Raw genomic sequence first — 20357 nt, forward strand, 5'->3', positions numbered from 1 at the left:
AGACGGGCGGGAGGTATCCTCCTTGCACCGTTCCGGGGAGCTGAGGGGTGAAATAGGAAGCAAACCCAGGGATAAAGTATGGCAAGAACTGTCCGCCTAGGAAGGACGTGGGGTCACCAGCGATCGCGTTCTGTAAAGCCTGCAGCTGAGAAGGATCCACATGCGTGTCGCCTATGACTTTGCCCAACACTGAAAGAGCAGATGAGATTTTTTCCTCTTTTCTGGGATGTTTTTCCGGTTTGGTGGCCTCTAATTCCTCCTCTTTGATTCTTTTGACCTTGTTTGGCTTCGTCTGCTTTTTCTCAGATTCTTTGTTCTGCGGCTCGGTCTGCTGTCCTGACAGAGAGGATGGAGGTGGAGGTGGTGGAGTCTGCAGCAAAGGTTTGGTGGAGACGCTGCTGAGAGACAGGGCAGGAGACGAAGTAGCTGAAGTAGGAAACCCAAGCATGCCTGCACCGGGAGGCGTTAAAGCTGTGAACGATAACAGAGATATGCCCGCTGTCAGTGCACGGAGCCACACGGATGCTCAACCCCGAAACAGCGCTCGAAGACGTATTACACACGCTAGGAAAAGTCATCTGCACCAGCTTTTCTGGGTGCGTCATCTTTCTTCTATTAGCTTTAATCCCCACCGTGACTCTCAGAAATGGAAACTACACAGTTGAGCAAGATTTTACTCAGAAAACAAAAGGCTCCCATCATATGACAGTCGGTTAGAAAAAAAACAAAACAAAACATCCTGGTGAACAGCAGTGGGCACTTCTAATTGATACACTTTGTAAGATTCCTCCTCTGTTCTTCATTTTAACCAATTTTTACTGTACCTCTGGGAAGGCAGACTCACTTGTCCTTCATGGGAGCAGTCTGATAATTACCACGTTCATTAAAAATACTTAGGTATCAACTAAAATGAAACCTGTCTGCCTAAGTTCCGGTAGAAAAATACCTTTGCACTGAATAAAGAAGGTGATAAGCTAATTAAATAGCCACGGTAAATGTCCACTGAAGACACCAAGAAACAACTAACAGTGAAGTCACAGCTCTTCTTTACTAGCACCGAGCATGGTGAGGCCTGATTGTGGTGTCAAGGGTGCAGGGTAAGCTCTCATTATTATCCTGACACTTTGGCTAAGAGTATTTGATAGGAATTGAATGTGTTAACACACAACTTCATCACCCCCAAAACATGCTTCTTCCAGGTTTGCTTGTAGCAGGCAAAAATGATTCTCATCTCATTAGAGGAAGGAAACTAAATGCTCAGTAGGCAGACACAAGTCGGGTACAGTACGACTCGTATTGAAATGGAAGAGATCTTTGCCGGATTTCAAGTACTCAATCTAATGCAGTGGCTGGTAAGAACCTATTACAAAGCCATTTGTAGGCATTGTATAGTTGGGGGAGAAACTAAAAGACAGCTCAGGATAGAAAAGGGAATTGTAAAAGTCTGTGCTTTCCCTGAGTCTGTTTTTTAGAGGCAAATAGAGTTGATTGAAAGAGGAACAGACTGGAAACCTAATTGGGTGGTGGTTCGTTCCTGAACGAGGGAAGGCTTGCTACCAAAAAATCGGGGCAAGGATCATGATGGAGGCCTGATGGGTTGATGGGAGAATTAACTAGGAGAAGGTAAATGAAGATTCAGTTATTAGCGCATAGCTGTGGAGACAACCATCTTTTAAATATTGGCTGAAGTCTTACTTCTATGCTAAATGCAACATTTGGGTGTGAAAAGAAACAAATGAAAAACAAGTGACACAAAAACACATTTCTTTAGCTAGAAAAAGAACTTTCTTAATTTGTCTTTATCCAGCTGAGAAACCTTGTCTTAGGCTTAGCACTCAAGATACTCTCAAGTGCTCAACATCACTCTCAACTTGACCCCAATCATTATCATATTACCGTCAATTAGCCTAGCTTATTAGTGGCTGCTCTTCTTTTTAACCTTACCACACCCAAGTCTTCTCTGATCTGCTTTGAAATAATTTCTGTAGTTGTATTAGTAATAATCTCTAAGGAATATCCATCATGTTCGAGAATAGTCTCCCAATATCCTCAATAGTAAGTAGGGACAGATGCTAAAAATTCCATGTTTTTAAGAAAATTGAGTCCTAGAGCTGTGAAGTGACTTGATAGACAGAAATATACAACTCGATGGTAGATATGGAGGTGGGGCAACTAAATTTTATAGCTGCCACTCAAATTCATCTTCCTGTCTAACTGAATCAATTTCAAATGTTAAACAGTTGGAATATTAAAAATGAAATAAAAAATCCTTGAAAATAATAACACTGTATTTCCAGGAGAAACTGGTAACAAGTATCTACATTTTACAGAAGAATGGATGACACATTCAAAATAAATTTAAAAGAAAATGGCTTAAGACTGGCAGGGGTATGGTAGGAATGAATTGGTAAATTCCTGGATCTTTAATCCAATTTAGAATGATAGGGCTTCCCTGGTGGCGCAGTGGTTGAGAGTCTGCCTGCCGATGCAGGGGATGCGGGTTCAAGCCCTGGTCCGGGAGGATCCCACGTGCCGCGGAGCGGCTGGGCCCGTGAGCCATGGCCGCTGAGTCTGCGCGTCCGGAGCCTGTGCTCCGCAACGGGAGAGGCCACAGCAGTGAGAGGCCCGCGTACCGCAAAAAAATAAAAAGTAAATAAAAAATTAGAATGATAGACTTCTCGGATTCCATGGGACTTAGACACAGCCCAAAACTGTGAAGCAATAGAGTTGCTTTTGGGGGCCCAAACCAACAACTCCCTTGCCTTTATTCCTACACTATGACGCCTGGTATCTTGATCTGCTTTCCACTTGCCTCTCTATACAATTTTATTTGCAAGAATAAAAACAGAGATATAAATACACTTATTTTTGAAAAGGATCAATATATACTAGATTCGATAACTTGAGGTTTCTTCTGCTATGATATTCTGATTTCATGATATTCTATGCTACTTTCCACTTAACAGAGGATAATGTATTAAGTCAGAAGAATTAATACCTAATTAAAGAATTTCAGGCATGAGTGATTCTGGCAGAAGAAGTTTTACTAAGGACAGAAGGTCCTTCCTTGCGTTGTCAGGATGACATTATGTTGGTAGCCAGCTTCTTCTGCCGACTCATAAAGCCTACCTTATTTCTGGGTCTAGTACATCTAGACTTAGTACTCAATAATTGCACCCCTTTCCACCTAAGCGCTTTCCCCCCTAAATCTAAAGAAATTGCTGGCTCACCTATCTCTCTGACGTGAGAATTTAAGGCAAGAGAAATTTTAAGGAACTAAGACAAAAAAATAGCAGTGGTAGTTAGAAAGCAAGTAGATCAGTAGCTGTTGACTCAGGCTTTCCCATCAGATGAGGTCTACAAATTCCTATCTAGAGGTCATATAATGAAGTAATGAAAATTTTTAGAAGACTGCCATAGGAATCCTAACTACTATAGTTAAAGACTACCAGAGGTTTTTAAGAATGCAACATCTTGAGGAATAAGCTGACTTAAATAATCAGCTGTTAAGTAAAAGTTTTAGGAAAAAAGATACAGATTAAGGATAATGAATAATGTACATTGGGTCTACTAATAAAAGACATAAACTTGTAGAAGTTTGCAGTCAAAAGTTCAGTAGTCAATTGATATATGAAAACCACATATAGAAGAGAAAAACCGAACAGTAATCAGGATGCAAAATAAGTGGTGGTAACTACAAAGTTACATTCTTTCCTGTTCCCTAACTCCTGCTCCAATTCTCTGAAATTTCACAGAGAGATGAAAGCTTTTACCATCATTTTATTTGGTTTTGTTTTCCTGAAACAGCTGCCTATTCCCCAAAGTAATTCTTTTCAGAAGAAAATGCCTGTCTCACCATGAACGTAGAGGTAGTGTCTTTTCCCCAAGTTGCTTTGATCTAGGTGTCCCAGAGGAAAAATTTACTATTGAGGTGGAAAACAAAACTAATTAAGTACATGGGCCAAAGACAATTGTGCTAAAATTATTAAAGACCTACTCTTATCTAGATTTACCCCAAAAGTGCTAGCAAATTACACTGAAGTATGAGAAAAATGCAAAAGCCATGTTCTAAAGTTCCATTTAAGGGAATTGGGTTAGGCAGTACTTCCAAAGACTAATGGAACATATAAAAATCAGACACTGCTTAAAACAATAAAGTAAATACATTAAAAATAGAAAATCAAGTTATTTTCCTAACCAAAAGAAGCTAACATCCTAAAGGATAAAGTGTAAATTTAAAGGTTTCTTTCTCCAGGTGTACAGGCATGTGATTTTCTATTGTCACTTTCCCCTTTTTGCATATGATCATGATAGAAAAAGACAATTGTGGAAAAAATTTTTAGTATAAAATAATTTATCTTATCAAACATGAATGATAGTAAGTAGTGATACTGAACACAGGGCTGAGTCATTGTTCAGAAAGCAGGCACACATGATGGATATTGCTCTTCAAAGGGTTTTCTTTGTGATCTTGAAAGACTAAATAATTTGAAGATTTCTTGGAAGTATGGTAAGGAGGTTTTATGAGAATTAAAGATGCTAAAACAGAACAGGAATTCCACCAAAAAAAAGGAATAAAATGGGTATTTAAATCAGGAAATTTAGAGGTTGATAAATGCTAAAACTGAACATGTACACTGCAGTTAAGTCAATTTTGGGGTGTAGCCTTCGGAATCACACTTATTGCTTACTTTACAGCATATCTCACTCAATGGAGTCCCTTTTTAGTGATTTTCTTAGGAACAAAACCTTGAAATCTACCTTCAGAGGGATGGGGGTGTCTTTCAAATGAAGCCTTTTCCATAACTAAATCCCATTAAAATGGGACCAAGGTGAACACATCATATGGTCAAAGTTTATTCATATAGATAACAAACTGTTACAAGAGCCCAGGGCATGGGAGAGATACAGAAATATTTTACTTATGAAGCAATTTTCTTCTTTTATTTCACCTAGCTGGTCTGTCTATTTCTTCCATAGAGCAATGGAGATATTTGTTTGATGAAAAATAATACAGTAGAAAGGTGCTGATAGAAAGATGGAGAGCCACAGCTCTACTCCATGAGATGATTAAAATATTCAGCTTTACCCACCACAGATCAATTAACCTAAAAAAGATGTGAGCTGGAAGTGTGGGAATTCAGGCTCTCAGATGGGATCCTGCTGATAACTCTGCTGTGCTAATGTTTAAACTCCTTCACAAACAAAGAACTAATTCAAGAGAAATTGCAAATTCCAGTAGGTATGTTCCTGGACCTTTTCTCTTTATAACACTCTCCGGTCTGTTTTGGTCCATGATTTAATGAAGCAGCAGATACGTGGTGCCCTCAGTACCTGATGCATTTAAAAATAGTGCTGTCTGAGAAGGGCCTGCCTCTAACATCTTCCCACAATTCTGAGAGTTATAAAAAGGGCCTATATTTCAGGGGGGAAGATGTAAATTATATTTATGGTGTGTAGAATGAGGAGAAAGGTTAGGAAATATTTCATAAATATCTTCTCTCTCCTCCCTCCTGGCTTTCTCTTGTACAGGCCCTCAGGGTACCAGTTTTAGAGTGACAAACCAGAAGGGTAGTCAGGGAAGGACCTGTTGTCCAAGCAAAGGCCTTCCGATCCAGTGGAGAGAAAAACAAGATGTTCTGACCACCACTTAGTGGGGTGACTACATAGGATCATCAATCAAAGCTGACTTGTACATTAAAGGCACAGATACTTCAAGTGTTCTTAGCCAGTTGTAAATATCAAATTTTATTCTATTTTACATAATTATAAAATTTATATATAAGTGCTCATGGAATTTTTCCACATTAGACATTATGTGGAAAAGCTCTATTTTATGTAACTGATCACAGGAGTCTTTCTACATGAGACATTTTTCTAGATGTCACTTAATACTTACAATGATATATAAAGTGAGACTAGAAGACTAATACATTCATAGGCAGGCAGGGGAAGGTAGCTGGTGTGATAGTTAAAGGAAAAGACCTCGCAGAAATTTTCTTGGTAAAACTGTTTATATGTGCAGATTCATTCTGCTTCTCTCTAATGCCAATAAGTCATTCTGGACAGGGAACCAATCAGATGAGCTATCAGTAGCCAAAGGGTCATTTGATATCATTGTTTTCATGTCTCCCAAAATAAAAGTTAAAATGGGAATGTCTTCCAGAGTCACATTAAAATGTAAATCGCCATAAGAGAAGGATGAAATTGAAAAGTTTGAAATTTATGTAAACGTCCAATTTGGAAAATGAAAAAAAGCTTTCCTTTTGTGTTTTTGGAAACTTTCTAGATAAATGTAATTAGTTCATTCTAGATGTCTCTTTGGAATGTCATAATTTCCTTGTAAAAAATTTTTAAAAACTGTACTGTTAATTTGGAAAATAAAACTTACTTTAAAGAAGAAACTAGAATCATTTTTTTTTCCATTTTGGATAATATACAACTTGTGTTATATGTGTAGCTACATGGATGCCTAGCACACTATCTTCAATTTTTTTCAGCCTAAGATAATTGGATACCTATACTTACTCACAGAACCTAAACTGTACAAATTGCATTTCTCTTGATAAACACAGAATTGGATTCTTCATCGGGGACTGCCTCAAACAGTTTTACCATTTTGGTCTGTCTTTATTATAAATCTAGGCTAGGGGTGGTGGTGGAAAGGCATGGAGTAATATAAGTGTATTTTTAAGGTTCTAAATTTACATAAATAACAAGTAACAAAATGAATGCTACTAAAAGCAAAATCATATAGCAATACTAAATTACAAATGATCACAGAAGTCATATTTTTAGTAGTTAAACTTTACATATATATGCTTTATTACCTCCTAGGTGTAATGCAGGGGAATTCCTGTGGCTAGAGGGCCCTTAGCTTTTGAACTTCCTGGCATTTAAGGGGGAAAAGAAACCCCAAAAGTACAAAATCAAAGGAAAAAAAAATCAGTGTCTCTTGGAAATTACATAAATTAGGAAACCAATGGATATATTACTTAATGCTTCACTTTCTTAATATGTATACCAAATTTTGTGCCACGTGCCTGTGCTGAAATGCCGTTTGAAATCAGTTTTGAAATGAGTATATTAAAGGAATGTTTCTAAAATATAAAGATATAATGATATAAATAATATATTTCTGAGACTCTGATCTGCCTTGTCTTTCTTTTCCTGCATACGTGCAGGTTGGCTTATTTCTATAAGTTGTTAACTATAGCCACTAAAATATATATTTCAAATAACATAATGGTTTAACTTACTGAAATTAAAAGAGATCCAACATACCCTGTTCTTGGTTGCATGTCATTGGCTGCCTAATATTATTTAATTAAATAGACAGACTCTCCTTGAAATGACTTACTGTTTGAATTTTGTGGAAATCCAGGCAAGGAGGATGGACCGTTCATTCCAGGGAGGAGGACTGGGGGGAGGCCGGGGAGTCCTGGATAGGCTGCTGGCAGACTGATGCCATGAAGGGAGCTGCTGTCCATCATGCCTGGCTGCTGTACCGCTAAGCCCAGCACATCCGAAGCTTTCTTTATACGGTCAAGTTCCTGCTGTGCCATCAGCTGTCGAACGGTCGTCGGAGCCAAGTAATCTTTCTCCCGATCAAGCTGACTCCCAACGGTCTCCCTCACTTTTGAAATGTGCTGTTTGGAGAAAATATGATCTCTGATGGACAAGCGGGCGGAGTACTTCACCCCACAGAGGGTACACTCTGGTTTGGTGCCTTCCGTGCCACTTTGATTGATCATGAAAGGCTTCCCTATGTTAATTTTAAATTTCTTTTCCTTTGCCCTTGCATTCTGGAACCACACCTGGACCACGCGTTTGGGCAGACCAATCTCATTCCCTAGCATTTCACATTCTTGCATGGTTGGAGTTCGGTAGTCACTAAAGCAAGCCTTGAGAACCTTGAGTTGAAGATTGCTCATCTGGGTTCTGAAACGCTTGTGACCTGGTCGATCGTTACTTTTGGATTTGAAAGGATTGCTGGATCCAAATGGATTTGGTGAACTCGGGTCAGCTATGCTGGACGTTTCACTGCGGTCAGCATTGTCATCGGGGTCATCCGTGATATAAAAACTTTGGTCATGGTCACCATCTTTATCGTTGAAAGGTATTGAGGGACTCGTGAGAGAAAAGAGAAATTTTTCATCGCAGACCTCCGTGGTGGGTGTGGTTGCTGTTTTTGGCAAAGTGTCGAGAGTTTTCGTCTCTTTAGGAGATAGAGCTGGCTTCACATCTCCAGAACTTCCCGTGGTGCTTTCCATTTCCGCGTTTCCCTCATCTCCGGTGGTGGCGTCACTGATCGCCGTATTAATTGACGAAGTCTCATCAAAGTCAGTTTTATTTTGATCATAGCCAGCCTCAGCAGGAGGGGCGTTTAAATTCTCTGCATCCTCAGAACATTCTGCTTTAAAAGAAGAAGGGCTTAAAAGATTCTTCGGCGACAGCTCTGCTGTTTTGCTAACAGGTGTTGACACTGTAGAAGCCAATTCATTCTCACTTGAGAGATCAATTTTAGTTAATGGCAGAGATGGATAATCAAAATAAATGTATTTCTGCGGGCTTTCTCCCCCATCTTCTGTTGATATTAAAGGGCTTGGTGGCAAGCTGTAACCTGCCTGCTTTCCTTCATTCCAGTGCCGGGAGCGAATGTGGCTTTCTAAGGCTGATTTCGCCTTAAACAGGGCTCGGCAAAAGGGACACCGTTTATGAGACTGGGCTGGACCCACTGCCCGGAACTGGCCCTTCCTTTCTCGTGCTCGTGTGTTCTGGAACCAGACTTGCACGACTCTTTTCTTGAGCCCCACTTCACGTGCAATATGATCAAGCATTTTCCGGGTAGGATTGGAATCCAATAAGTATTTTTCATAGAGAATTTCCAGTTGTTCAGGGGTGATGGTGGTTCTCAAGCGTTTATCACGGTGTTGGTCTTCACCGCTATTGCCGCCTTCCTTTTCACTGCAGTTATTGTCTTCTTTATCATCCAGTTTCCTTTTAAGGGAAGCAGCAGCTGTGGCCTGGGCTGCGGGGTGGGAGGGAGTGGTCTGAGAGGGCATCTGTGTGAGAGAACCACTCAGCAGCTGTCCAGTCATCAGTGGATTGTTGGGGTCGAATATCATGTAGGGCATGTCCATGGGCCGTTCCAAGAACGGGGAGTGCAGGAATTGGTTCTGAGCAGCCAGGAAGTGCATGTGCTGATGTTCCTGCCAGAGTTCCAGAGTCGGGAAGGCAACTGTGCACTGATCACATTGGTACTGTAGTAACTGTGGAGGTAGACTGTTCTGGAGAGAAGTCATGGAAATCTGCAGCGGACTGGAAGGGACCGGGGTTTGAGAGGCCGAGGGAGGTCTTCCCATAAGCTGGGGTTGTTTTGGTGTCTGCGGCGGAGCGGCCGAGGCCGGCGGCGGGTCTGAGGAAGTGGATGCTGAGAGCAGCGCTGGTCTGGCGCCTTGAGAAGGGGGCAAGGGGTCACTCTGCTTTGGCTTTTCTGTGGGATATTCGGGTTTTGGAGACGTCTTCTCCGGTTCCGGTTTGGGTGACGGGATCAGCGGGGTGCTAGTCCCAGAGCCAGAACTTGCCGCCGGGGCAGGAGCGTTTTTGGGTGCCTCCGTTTGGCCAGACGCTGTGCAATGCTTATACACCACCTGATCCGTGGCGTCCATGGAGTCTTCGGTTTGGCTTTCATCTTGGGCATCATCATCTTCGTCCTTGTAACACTGCTTTTTCTGATGCGTAATCAAGTCAAAGATCCTGGGGAAAACCACATTGCACTTTTTACACTGGTACTGCATGCTGCTCGTTCGAATATACCGCTCATTAGTAAGTTCTCTTTTTTCATTGTCTTTAGCTTCTGCTTGATTCTCGTAACTCTTCCGTGCCTTCTGACGAGCATTCTGGAACCATACGACAATAACCCGGGTAGGCAGATTGAGAACGGTAGAAAGTTGTTCTATTTCGTCATCTTTTGGGTAAGCGTTTGTGTCAAAAAAGTCTTGAAGAACCCTAAGCTGGTAGTCCGTAAACCTGGTTCTCGACGACCTTTTACTGAAGGATGCATCAGATTTGTAGTGTTCTAAAGAGGAGGGCTGGGGGTCGATTCTGATATCTTCCAAAACTGTTATGGGAGGGTTACTGAAGTTGTAGGGCGAATCCTTATTCCTCTGCCGCTCCTTAAAAAGCGTATTTCGAAACCAGTGCTTGATAACCTTTTGAGAGAGGCCAGACTTCTCCGCCATTTCTTGGATCTGTTCTTCACTCGGAGAATTATTGATGTCAAAATAAGCCCTCAGGATTTTCAGCTGGTCGTCTGTAATTCTTGTCCGTGGGCGTTTGAACTGAGAATGCCTTAGGAAGTTGGGATCTAATCCGAGCTGCTGCTGGCAGAGCTGAGTGAGATCGGCCGAGAGAGTGTCCATCTGGGGCAGCTGCAGGGCGAGCTGGGGAGGAAGCGCAGGATGCTGCACGGGCTGCATCATGATGGAAGGAAAGAGTGGAAGGTCCAGGGACACGGGCAGCTGGACCTGTGGGGGAGCAGATGGGGGAGGGGGAGGCGGGGGCGGTGGGGGAGGTGGGGGCGGTGGGGGCGGTGGGGGAGTGGGCGGTGGGGCTTGGAGCGGAGCGGAGACCCCGCCTGGCAGTTTCACAGGCCCCAGGGAAGGAGCCTGCGGAGTGGCTGGAGGCAGCGGTGGAGGCGGAGGCGGGGGCGGGGGTGTTTCTGGGGAAGATGGCGAAATGGGATAAAGCTTGTCGTAGGCCTCCCTGTACTGACGAGCAAATTTTTCTAGCGCTCCATACGGAAAAAACTGGCCGTGTACGTGTTCTTGGTGGCTCTTTAGAATAAGGACATTGGAGAACAACTTCCCACACGTTCCACATTCCAGCTTCTCGGTACTCTCCCCTTCCCCACTCTTGCCCTTCTTCTGTACCTTCTGCCTGTTCTCATTATACTGAATGACCAGCTCAAAACCGAAGTTTTCCAGTAACGCTTTGGCTGCATTTCCTCGGGCCCCTGAAGCAATTCGGGGCGGCGGGATGGACGGTTCCAAGGATTTTTGCTTCTTTCCATCTTTGCCTTCTTTGAGCCCTTCACCTTCACTAATGAGCTCTTGCTTTGGCTTGTCTTGCTTTTCAGCAACCTCTTCCGCCTCCTTGTAAGAGGGTATGTCCTTCATGATGGGGCAGTCGGCACTGGCCGCGGCGGTTTGCTCTTGTTTCAATAATTTGCCGGCCTGCTGCTGCTGCGGTGGTGGTGGTGGCGGCGGCGGCTTTTGAGACTGAAGCTGGGGCTGTATGGCTTGGTACTGCTGTGCTTGTTGCTGAAGTATCTGGAGTTGAGTTTGGCCAACGTGATGTTGGGTTTGAATCTGCTGCTTCAAGTCTTCAAGCAAGGACCCGGCCATTCCGGTCATGCCATGCATCCCGAAGGCAGCAGAGCCCGGCAAGCCCAAATCTGGCCCCAAGCTGAACTCCGTCCCGGGGATGTAGAATGGAAAGAGAAACTGAGGCTGCTGAAACTGCAGCAGCGCTTCCGGAGTCATAGGAAAATGAGGCAGAAAGGCGGGGTTGAGAAACTGAGGCTGAAAGAACGCAGCTTGCTGTTGCAACTCGTGCTGCAGCTGCAGCTGAAGCTGTGCTGGTGACTGCGGCGGGTGATGCGTAGGTTGAGCAGAGATTAATTCCGGAGTTTGCTTTTTATTTAATTCTTTGGCATCTAAGTGGGCATCTTTGCTGCTTACTGCTGCTAAACTCATGGAATCTAGCATCCCTTGGCTGGGACTATTAACGTTGGCTCCGACGCCGTGCATACCGGCCACGTGACTGCTGGGCTCCAGCTTTGCAGCCCTTGCCTTTGTCTGGTGGAGCACGGATCTCATGTGGATTTCCAAGGTCGAACTTTGGCTGTATGCAACGTTGCAGATGCTGCACTTGTAGGGTTTGTTATCTGTGCTGCTGTTGGTTTCTTGAGGAACAGGGCTGGAAGCTTCTTGCAAAACCTTTTTCAACTTATGCAGGTGAGACACTGAATTATAATGGACCAAGAGAATGTTCTTTTGGGTGAACGACTCTTTACACACTGTACACTTATACGGGCGAGATGGATCGAGGAATTTTTCCATCGTGAAATTTGGCCCTTTTCTAAAAGGTAAGGTCCGCTTTGGTTCAGAGCCCATGTCATCCGGAATAGAGCTACTGTCACTTCCTGCTGGACTTGCCTTCCCCTCATGGTCTGCCTCGTACTCCCTCTCCATTTCCTGCTCTAGGGCCTGGTCGTCCTGGGCCATAGCTTCACTCTCTGCCCACAGTTCACCGTTCACGGGCAAGGAGGCATACAGCTGTTGAAGTTCAGCTTCACTCAGCTCGGGGTGGCCTGCTTCCAAGTGTTTTTTTAAAGCCTGGAATGTACGGAAACTACGCTGGCACAGGTTACACATCGTAGCGGCCCGAATCGCGTGATACTGGGAATGTATCTGAAGCTTCTGCATAGTCTTAAAAGCCAAGCTACAATGGTTACAGCGATACTTGTAAACATGGCGGTCCGAAACAGAGAGTGGTTGCCGTTTCTGCTGTTCGCTTAATTGATCCTGCAGTGTGTCGGAGATTTTCATATCCTTACTGCTGTTTTTATTCCATTCCGGCACTTCTGTGGGTTCTTTAGTTGGTTTCTGCCCCTCACTCTTTATTTCCACACCAGCCTTTGAATCGTCAAGACCTGCCATGCTTTTGTCATCCATCGGACTTTCACCTGTGTCAATAAAGCATAAACATCGCTTATAGGAAGGAAGTCTACAGTTCAAACGCCAATGAATATTGTTAAGTAGGAGCTTCTAAAGGTTTCTGCTTAATTGAGTTGCTGAAGAAATATTTATTTGAGCAACTACTATATGGCAAGCACTGTACTGGGCCCAGGGGCTATAAAGGTGAATCAGAAATCACCCCTGACCTCAAGGAATTTCAGCATAACGAAGAACAAAGGTAATTATAGTATGCTACCAGCAGCGTGATAGCAAGGGCCATAAATGGCATGTTCAGTAATTAGAACACACAAAATATTCCTGGTCATTGATACTTAGGTCCCCCAAGGGCAGTTTACAGATAACTAGATATTAAATATGCCTTAGAAACTAGGGCTTTTGGAAATGCCATACTTTTTTCCCCCTGTGATTTAAAGAAAAAAAAAATTCTTTGATAGTAATAATGCTGGACCAGCATCACAGATGCAAGGCCCTGAGTGTGTCTTGTGCAGATCTTGGTCCGAGGCTGGCATACCTGAATATTTCCCGGCCCCCTCGGCTGTGATGGCTGCAGGTGTGTCCCGCTCTGACTTCTCAGAGGTGGGTGCTGGCAGTAGCAAGCTGTTGGGCATCATCACATCAGGGACAGGCACCTGTGAAAACCAAAGGGGTTCATGGCAAAGGTACCCCAGAAATCACAGACTCCGTCACATCTGCCCTTGGTTAGTAGCATATCCCAGTTACATCTTTCCAACCAAAGCAGGGACATTCTGTGACTCTTACAGGCCAATGCTCTTCCTTCAAATTTTGGATCAATGCTATTGTGATGCAGTGTTCTTCTTTTCTTTTATTAAAAAATATGGTTTATAACTAATAAGGATCTACTGTATAGCACAGGGAACTCTACTCAATACTCTGTAATGGCCTATATGGGAAAAGAATCTAAAACAGAGTGGATATGTATATCCATAAGTGTATATGTATAACTGATTCACTTTGCTGTACACCTGAAACTAACACAACATTGTAAATCAACTATACTCCAACAAAAATTGAAAACATTTAAGAAATATGGTTTGAAAGTTTTTGTAACCAAGAACTGATAGCCAAGAAAATATGAAACTCAAGGTACCCACATGAATCATTTGATTAACATTACAGGCATGAGAAGAAGTCAGCAAAATCTGTGTTATTGAATAAGCTATGCCTTGTATCATATTTGGGGTTTATTCCAAAGCACAAGAGACAACAAATGGGCCTTTACTTGTGATTCCTACCACACAATCAGTAAGAGCTTGATGCTCTTACACAGAAGAAATAAATTTCTATCAAACAATAATTACAGATTTTGTGTTGATACCTTTACAGAGATTATGTCACATATGCATCAACATTTGGTATCCTTACTGTCATAAGCAGCTTCTCCACACAATCCGGAGACACACTGTGCAAATGCGTCAGATGCAGCTGGAGGTGCATTTTGTTGCTGAGGACGTCCTGGCAGAGGGGACAGCAGATGACCGGCTGCACTGAGTGCTGTGACAGAACGTGCATCTGGATACGACTTTGGTCCCTACTATTGTAGTTACAATAAGGACACTGATAGAACTGGAAAATATTGAATAAACATGGTCACTATTAGTTAATGGATTTTGATGACTTCAGAGCATTAGAAGTCACACCATGAGTTAATTACCTTGCCAATCAGTGTCTACGTACATTTCAACAGCATGGAATGGTTTGGAGGCTCTAAAATTATCAAGGGCAATAATAATAATAATAATAAAAACATGTTTACACAGTACAGGGAAAAAGAAAACACATTTACCTGCTCGTGACAGAATTTATTGTCCTCTGTAGGTTTTGATCTTTTTGTTGCCACATCCTCTTCTTTTGCCAGCACGAGTGGCTGGGTTCCCCCTGCCACGCTGACTTTTAGCTCCTTTTCTGGTGTGATTATTCCTGATTCCCAAAAAAGAATAGGACACCTCAATTTTAAAAGACTAACAATGTCGATATCAGAAAAATTATGTTTTCCAAATATCTCTGGCTCTAAATCCACTGAATTACCAAAGAACCAGAAAAGCACTTTTATATGATGCTAATCCCAAAAGACAAAAATCACACTTCTTTTTGTCCCCTAACCAAGTGGACTTTATATATTTTAAAATGTGCTCCTGTCTTATATTTTGATAACCGTAGGTGACCTTGAAAGATTCATCAATAACACGTGCTCTCTGGTGTCTCAGTACGGCTTTATCACATTAAAGCAAATCTACTCCCATTCGCAAATGCTAACTTAGAAAATAATTATTTTTGCTAATGTTTAATTACCTATCTCTTCTCTAAAACTCCGGGACACTGAAAACATTTCAAAATTCTGAGAAGAGCTGACTAGTTATAATTCACAAATGAAAACAGTGTTTTTACGTGGTGAATGTAGGATTTTAAAATTATACAGTACATATCCACTGCTGTTTTTTGTGATTTATTCTTTGCTTTAGATGTTTCAGCAGTTGGCTGTGCACATAACACTGTAGTCCAGATCAAGAAGACAATTGTTTTATGAGGTTAATCTGAATATTCGGTGTTAAAAGATAGTTTAAAATTTTGCCTAGATGAGCAACATAATGTATAGAAGCCTCACACACATCAAAGGAGAGAGTGTGATTCTAATTTCCCAATCTAACAGAAAATTCTTTCCAGCATCAATTTTCCCGATAATCTCCTCTGCGAGGCTGGATATTACAGTGACATTGGGTAGGCATGTCACATACATCTCACGACAAACACAAAACCTCATTTACCAGCCATTCCAATCTCATCATAGCGCGGCATCATCTGACCTTTTTTCTGCTGTTTATTATGAGTATTTCTAATTTTAACTTTCAATTTTCACCATCTTCCAGTCAATTTGCAACTAAATTATTTCCAGGGTGAGGACACTATCACTGGACAACTGGGTGCAAATACATCTTGAAATGCAATGAAGCTAAACCATTGATTGCTATCAGACCCCGCGTAAATATAGAGTCTAGGCGTAATCTGATTGTATGCTGTGCATGAAGATTTATCTTGATTTTTTTTCAATCCACATACGGTTCATATAAATGAACAAATTATACCTTATTGCAAAATAACCCAGTTTTAATTTAAAAATAAGGTCAAGGATGTTATGGAAACAAAGTAAAAATGAACCAAAAAATACATTATTTTCCTCTCCTGGATGGAGATGCATGTTTTGTACCATATAAATAATTTTAGGAATCCCAAACTCTGAAAGAAATTTAAAAGTAAATCTGACTCTGAGGAGAGCAAAATTAAACTAGAATTTAAATGACATAATGACAATAATTTATTCCCTTGGGGTTTGCGGTAGGTACAGAGTTAGTGTTACATTTCCAAACCAATTGCACTGCTACTGATTTCTAGATTTACAAACACTAGATTTTATTTGAATTGGTACATTTGTCCTATATATACAGATACCTTAGAGAAATTTAGATTCTTTCTAGACATTTGAAAAAACAATTTATCGAATTTGGATGAACTTAAACCTGAGATAGACTAAATAATTTTATTACATTTATTAAACAATATCCAAGTATTTGATATCCAAAGATATGTCAAAAACAAGAATGCTTATTTCGTAATTAATTCTGGTATCAAAAAGATGTCTTTCATCTAAAGCAAAATTCTCAAAGCAGAATATATTTTGTGCTATCATTTTTAAAGTGTTAAAAATAAACACTTAAGAAAACAATATGATATATAAAGTTTGCAAATAAAATTTACTGATTCAGGTGTCAGATCAAGTTGTAGAAAATGCTTGTCATTTAAGTCAGCAAATGTCTATCAGCTGCTTTTTTCCTGTGAGACTGGAAGATTTTTCTTCGAAAGTTTCCCAATAGTGAGTAAGAATATGCTTCCTTAAGAAAATAATACTATGTCATATTCCCCTATCATTCTTTTGTGTACATGAGAGAATCAGACATGACCAGATAATAAATTGGTCCAGTTCCCTATGGTATCAAAGACTGTCACACACAAGGTAAATGAGAATTTCCACAACTCTTGTTGCTTGCAGGCCTTAGGAACATCAAAAACAGAATAAACCTTCCAGAAACTTCTGAATCTATTCAATGTATAAGTATGGCCTTATTTTTATAAGCATATATCTTCTAATAGTAGTACTATAAAGGTCAAAAGAACATTGATTTCAAGGTTTGAAACATTTTACTAAGACTTTACACTGGTGTACATATTTGATATAATTAATCCATATTATTTTTATGTACATTAATATCATCAAGAATATAACTGCTTTTGAATTTAGGGACATTCATGCTGCATCAAGAGTTAAATTTTAGGGTCACTATTTCATAGCCATCGAAATAAGTGTTGGATATAGTATTCCATCCAATATATGGGTCAGCTTCGAGATTTTTTTGTTAATTAACTTAGTTAATGAAACCATGATCTTAATGTAAGCTAGGAACTTCCTAAAGACCATCTTATTTTAAATTGAGAAGAAGTTATAAATAAAGTCTAGACCCCCTAACTCTAGCTAGGCACCCCAGAAATGTGTGTCACTGATAAGAAGCAGCAGCAACAGCAGAGAATGCTAAGATGCAATAACATATGACAAAAACAGACTCTTGAAGATAAAACAGGTCACCAGGATTACTTGCAAAAATGAGGGACATTATATTTTATGCATGCATGCCTCTTCTACTCAAAGGGGTGCCATCTCAGGTATTATGGCCTCCCTGGTAAATTATAGGAAATCAACTCTGGGGTCTTTCTCTGAATTGTTTTATCTTAGAAATATCTTATATTAAGTAAAGGCCAATTAATTTTAGGAAGGTTTTAAGTTTTCTGATTATTCATAGTTTATGTTTACAACTTTACTTGAAATAAACACTGTTTGTTACCTTAGACACAATTTTGAAATGAGATCATAATCCATTTTGTGTTATTAAGGCCATCACACTATCCTCAAAAAAAATGTAATTTTAATGCATTTTTAACTAAAACATGAAGCTTAATTACAAATAAGGACTGCAAAATAAATGAGCCAATGATTATCTGTCAGTTATGGGATTATTTAACTTGCATGAGATTACTAATATAAAAATGACATAATTCATTTCAATTCAGATGCTGCCTACTTAATAAATTTTCAATCCCTAAAATACAGAAGGTTGTAAAATGGTTTATATTCATAACAAGTGAGGAAAACCCAATAACACATGTGTACTCAAAGCAAATCTTGAAAAAAATAACAAAATGCTGAGTTATTATTTATGAATCAATGTATTTGGTAAAGTTTGAATACTATAAAACTTGGATATAACAGAAGATGGTATTCAACTCCAAATAAGCCTAAATTATAATTACCGGTACAGTATTTTTTCTAATGAGACTAGAATGAAAGGATAATTTTAATTACAATAATGAAGGTTAATTTCCATCTTTCCTCATGTTTACTCCCTTATTAAAAAGTGGTCCCCTTAGCCGTGGCAGGGACATATTACATTTTCAATGCAAATATATTAATCTGGATAAACTCTATATTAATTCTTGTAGTGTACAGAGCTATAATTTGGATTATAATTAATCTAAAGTGGCACTAGATTTAAATGACAATATAAATGAGGCATTAGGAGGCTTTTCTATTATGAATGAATATTCAACAAATATAACTTGCATATTGCCAAGTCTCATTTTGAAAGCTCTAGTCCTAGAGATTAATGTCAGCAACACGGTACAACAGCTTATACAAACATCATATTCCTAACATGTGTTAATTCCTTCCTGTCTAAAAAATTCTGTGTTAAAGTGGGGTCACACTGTTTTCCCATCTAACACATTAAGATAGTGATTAACTTATAAATTTGCCAGTACTTTTGACATTTATCACTGACATCAGGAAGAAAACCAATATATACATCAGTGCTCATTCAGTCATTAGAAATACTTACAAGGAAAAAAATCCACATAATAATTTTTTCACCTAATCAGATTCAATGTAGAAAGCAGAAAACTTTGTTAAAAGTTCATGTTAGTTGTCAATAATAACTGTCTTGGTGTCTGAGAGGTTTCAAGGCTAAATATTAGCATCTCAGTAATTGCTCTGAGTTGGTACGAAAGCCCATTTTTATCCCTACAGCTGTAGTTGGGGAGGCGTTTCTGCAGGGATAAAAATGTGTTTTAGAAAACTATCATTATCCAATGGTCTGTATCCTCTCATATGCCGAGTCCTGTCTAGATGGTACAATTAGATGCCCAAGAAAAGACAATAACTCATCAGGCCGTTAAGGAGTGATTGAGCCCATTATTTATTTAGAGCAGTAAACCGGGCTGGTGGAGATAGAGCCCTTGCATCTGTGGTATGTTCCAAGTAAGACTCTTGCCTCATTGGTGAGACTGGAGCCATTTTCAAGAGATTCCCACAACTCATCCTTTACAAGGTATTAGTTACTTAAAGCCAAGCACAATGTCACATTCCTATGTATTACGTGAACGCTCAACGAACACCAATGTCCTGTGTGTTTTACACATTCTTCTGAAGAATGGAGTTGGGTGGGTGTATGGTCTGCAATCTCTTTTGGCACCACTGTGAGAAAATCACCACTGAAGGCAGCAGAATCCTGCCCTCCCTGAAGCAGTCCATCAGCTAGCCTTGATGAGGTCCATCCTAGACCTAAACTGACTTCCTTGCTATTGCCAATTCTTTTCAAATGAAGCTTAGATGGCACTACCCTTGACCTTAACTGATCACAAGGTACTTCAAATTCCTTGTCAGTGACCTCAGGAACTGTATTAATATACAGCTAGGGCATCTTTTTTTTTTACATTGCTTTAGGCTCAAAACCAACCTTAGATCTTCTTTGTTTAAATCAAATTAGAATCATATGTTAGCCACTATATCCTAGACGCAAATTTAAATGGCACTCTTCTCACTGGACTCCAGAAACAAATTCAGCATTGAAGGGTGTGGGGTGGGTATCAGAGAGGCCTTCAAATAATTTTTGAAGGGAATGGAAAACTTAGATATGCAAAGACTGAATCACAAATATGGGATAATTCAGGTTTAAATAAACTTGCAAGTGAAAATGATATTTTCTGCCCAACCCAATGTCTTCACAGTGAAAACAAGCTTCTTTAGATGCGGCTGTCATTGGAATTCAAGGAAAAGATAGATGACTACCTGAAACTAATAGGCTTGAACCCGTTTCAGCACTTCTTCTGCTTCAATGAGTCCAACATAATAAAACTAGGTATAGCGTGCAGCAAAAGTAGCCAATGTAATATTCATTGGGACCATAGATTTCCATCTCATACATACAAAGCATGGATGAAGTCATATATTTGCCAAATCAAACACAGAAAAAGCCTTAGGTATCCACACCAGATGCTGGCCTAGGGTTTGTTTGTGCACAAGTAAATGTCATGACACGAAGGTTTGTTTTCAAAGACAGTAGCTTTCATTACTGGGATTTGTCTATTCTAGAAGATCAAAATTACCCAGCACCTAATCCCTTCTCAATGATATTTCCTCTTCTTAGGCTGAATCATCTGTAAACTTTTTCACTGGATTTTGTTTGAAATGCC

At 40.3% G+C, this 20357-nt stretch overlaps 1 protein-coding gene across 1 annotated transcript in view; it reads right to left on the reverse strand.

The window, feature by feature from the left end:
• ZFHX4 (zinc finger homeobox 4) overlaps positions 1–20357 on the reverse strand; it is a 158689-nt gene that overhangs the window by 2875 nt on the left and 135457 nt on the right. Inside the window, exons 6-10 of the mRNA XM_089899031.1 lie at positions 14569–14786; positions 14148–14348; positions 13276–13393; positions 7361–12751; positions 1–471 (exon numbers count right to left, since the gene is read on the reverse strand). The exon at positions 1–471 is cut by the window's left edge and continues 2875 nt beyond it. Of these exons, the coding sequence (XP_089755157.1) occupies positions 1–471; positions 7361–12751; positions 13276–13393; positions 14148–14348; positions 14569–14786 (6399 nt within the window). The remainder of the gene's footprint in view (positions 472–7360; positions 12752–13275; positions 13394–14147; positions 14349–14568; positions 14787–20357) is intronic.

Source organism: Delphinapterus leucas, chromosome 17 (assembly GCF_059928025.1).
Source record: "Delphinapterus leucas isolate spDelLeu-1000000601 "Yukka" chromosome 17, BTC_Dleu_Yukka2, whole genome shotgun sequence".
Classification (NCBI taxonomy): domain Eukaryota; kingdom Metazoa; phylum Chordata; class Mammalia; order Artiodactyla; family Monodontidae; genus Delphinapterus; species Delphinapterus leucas.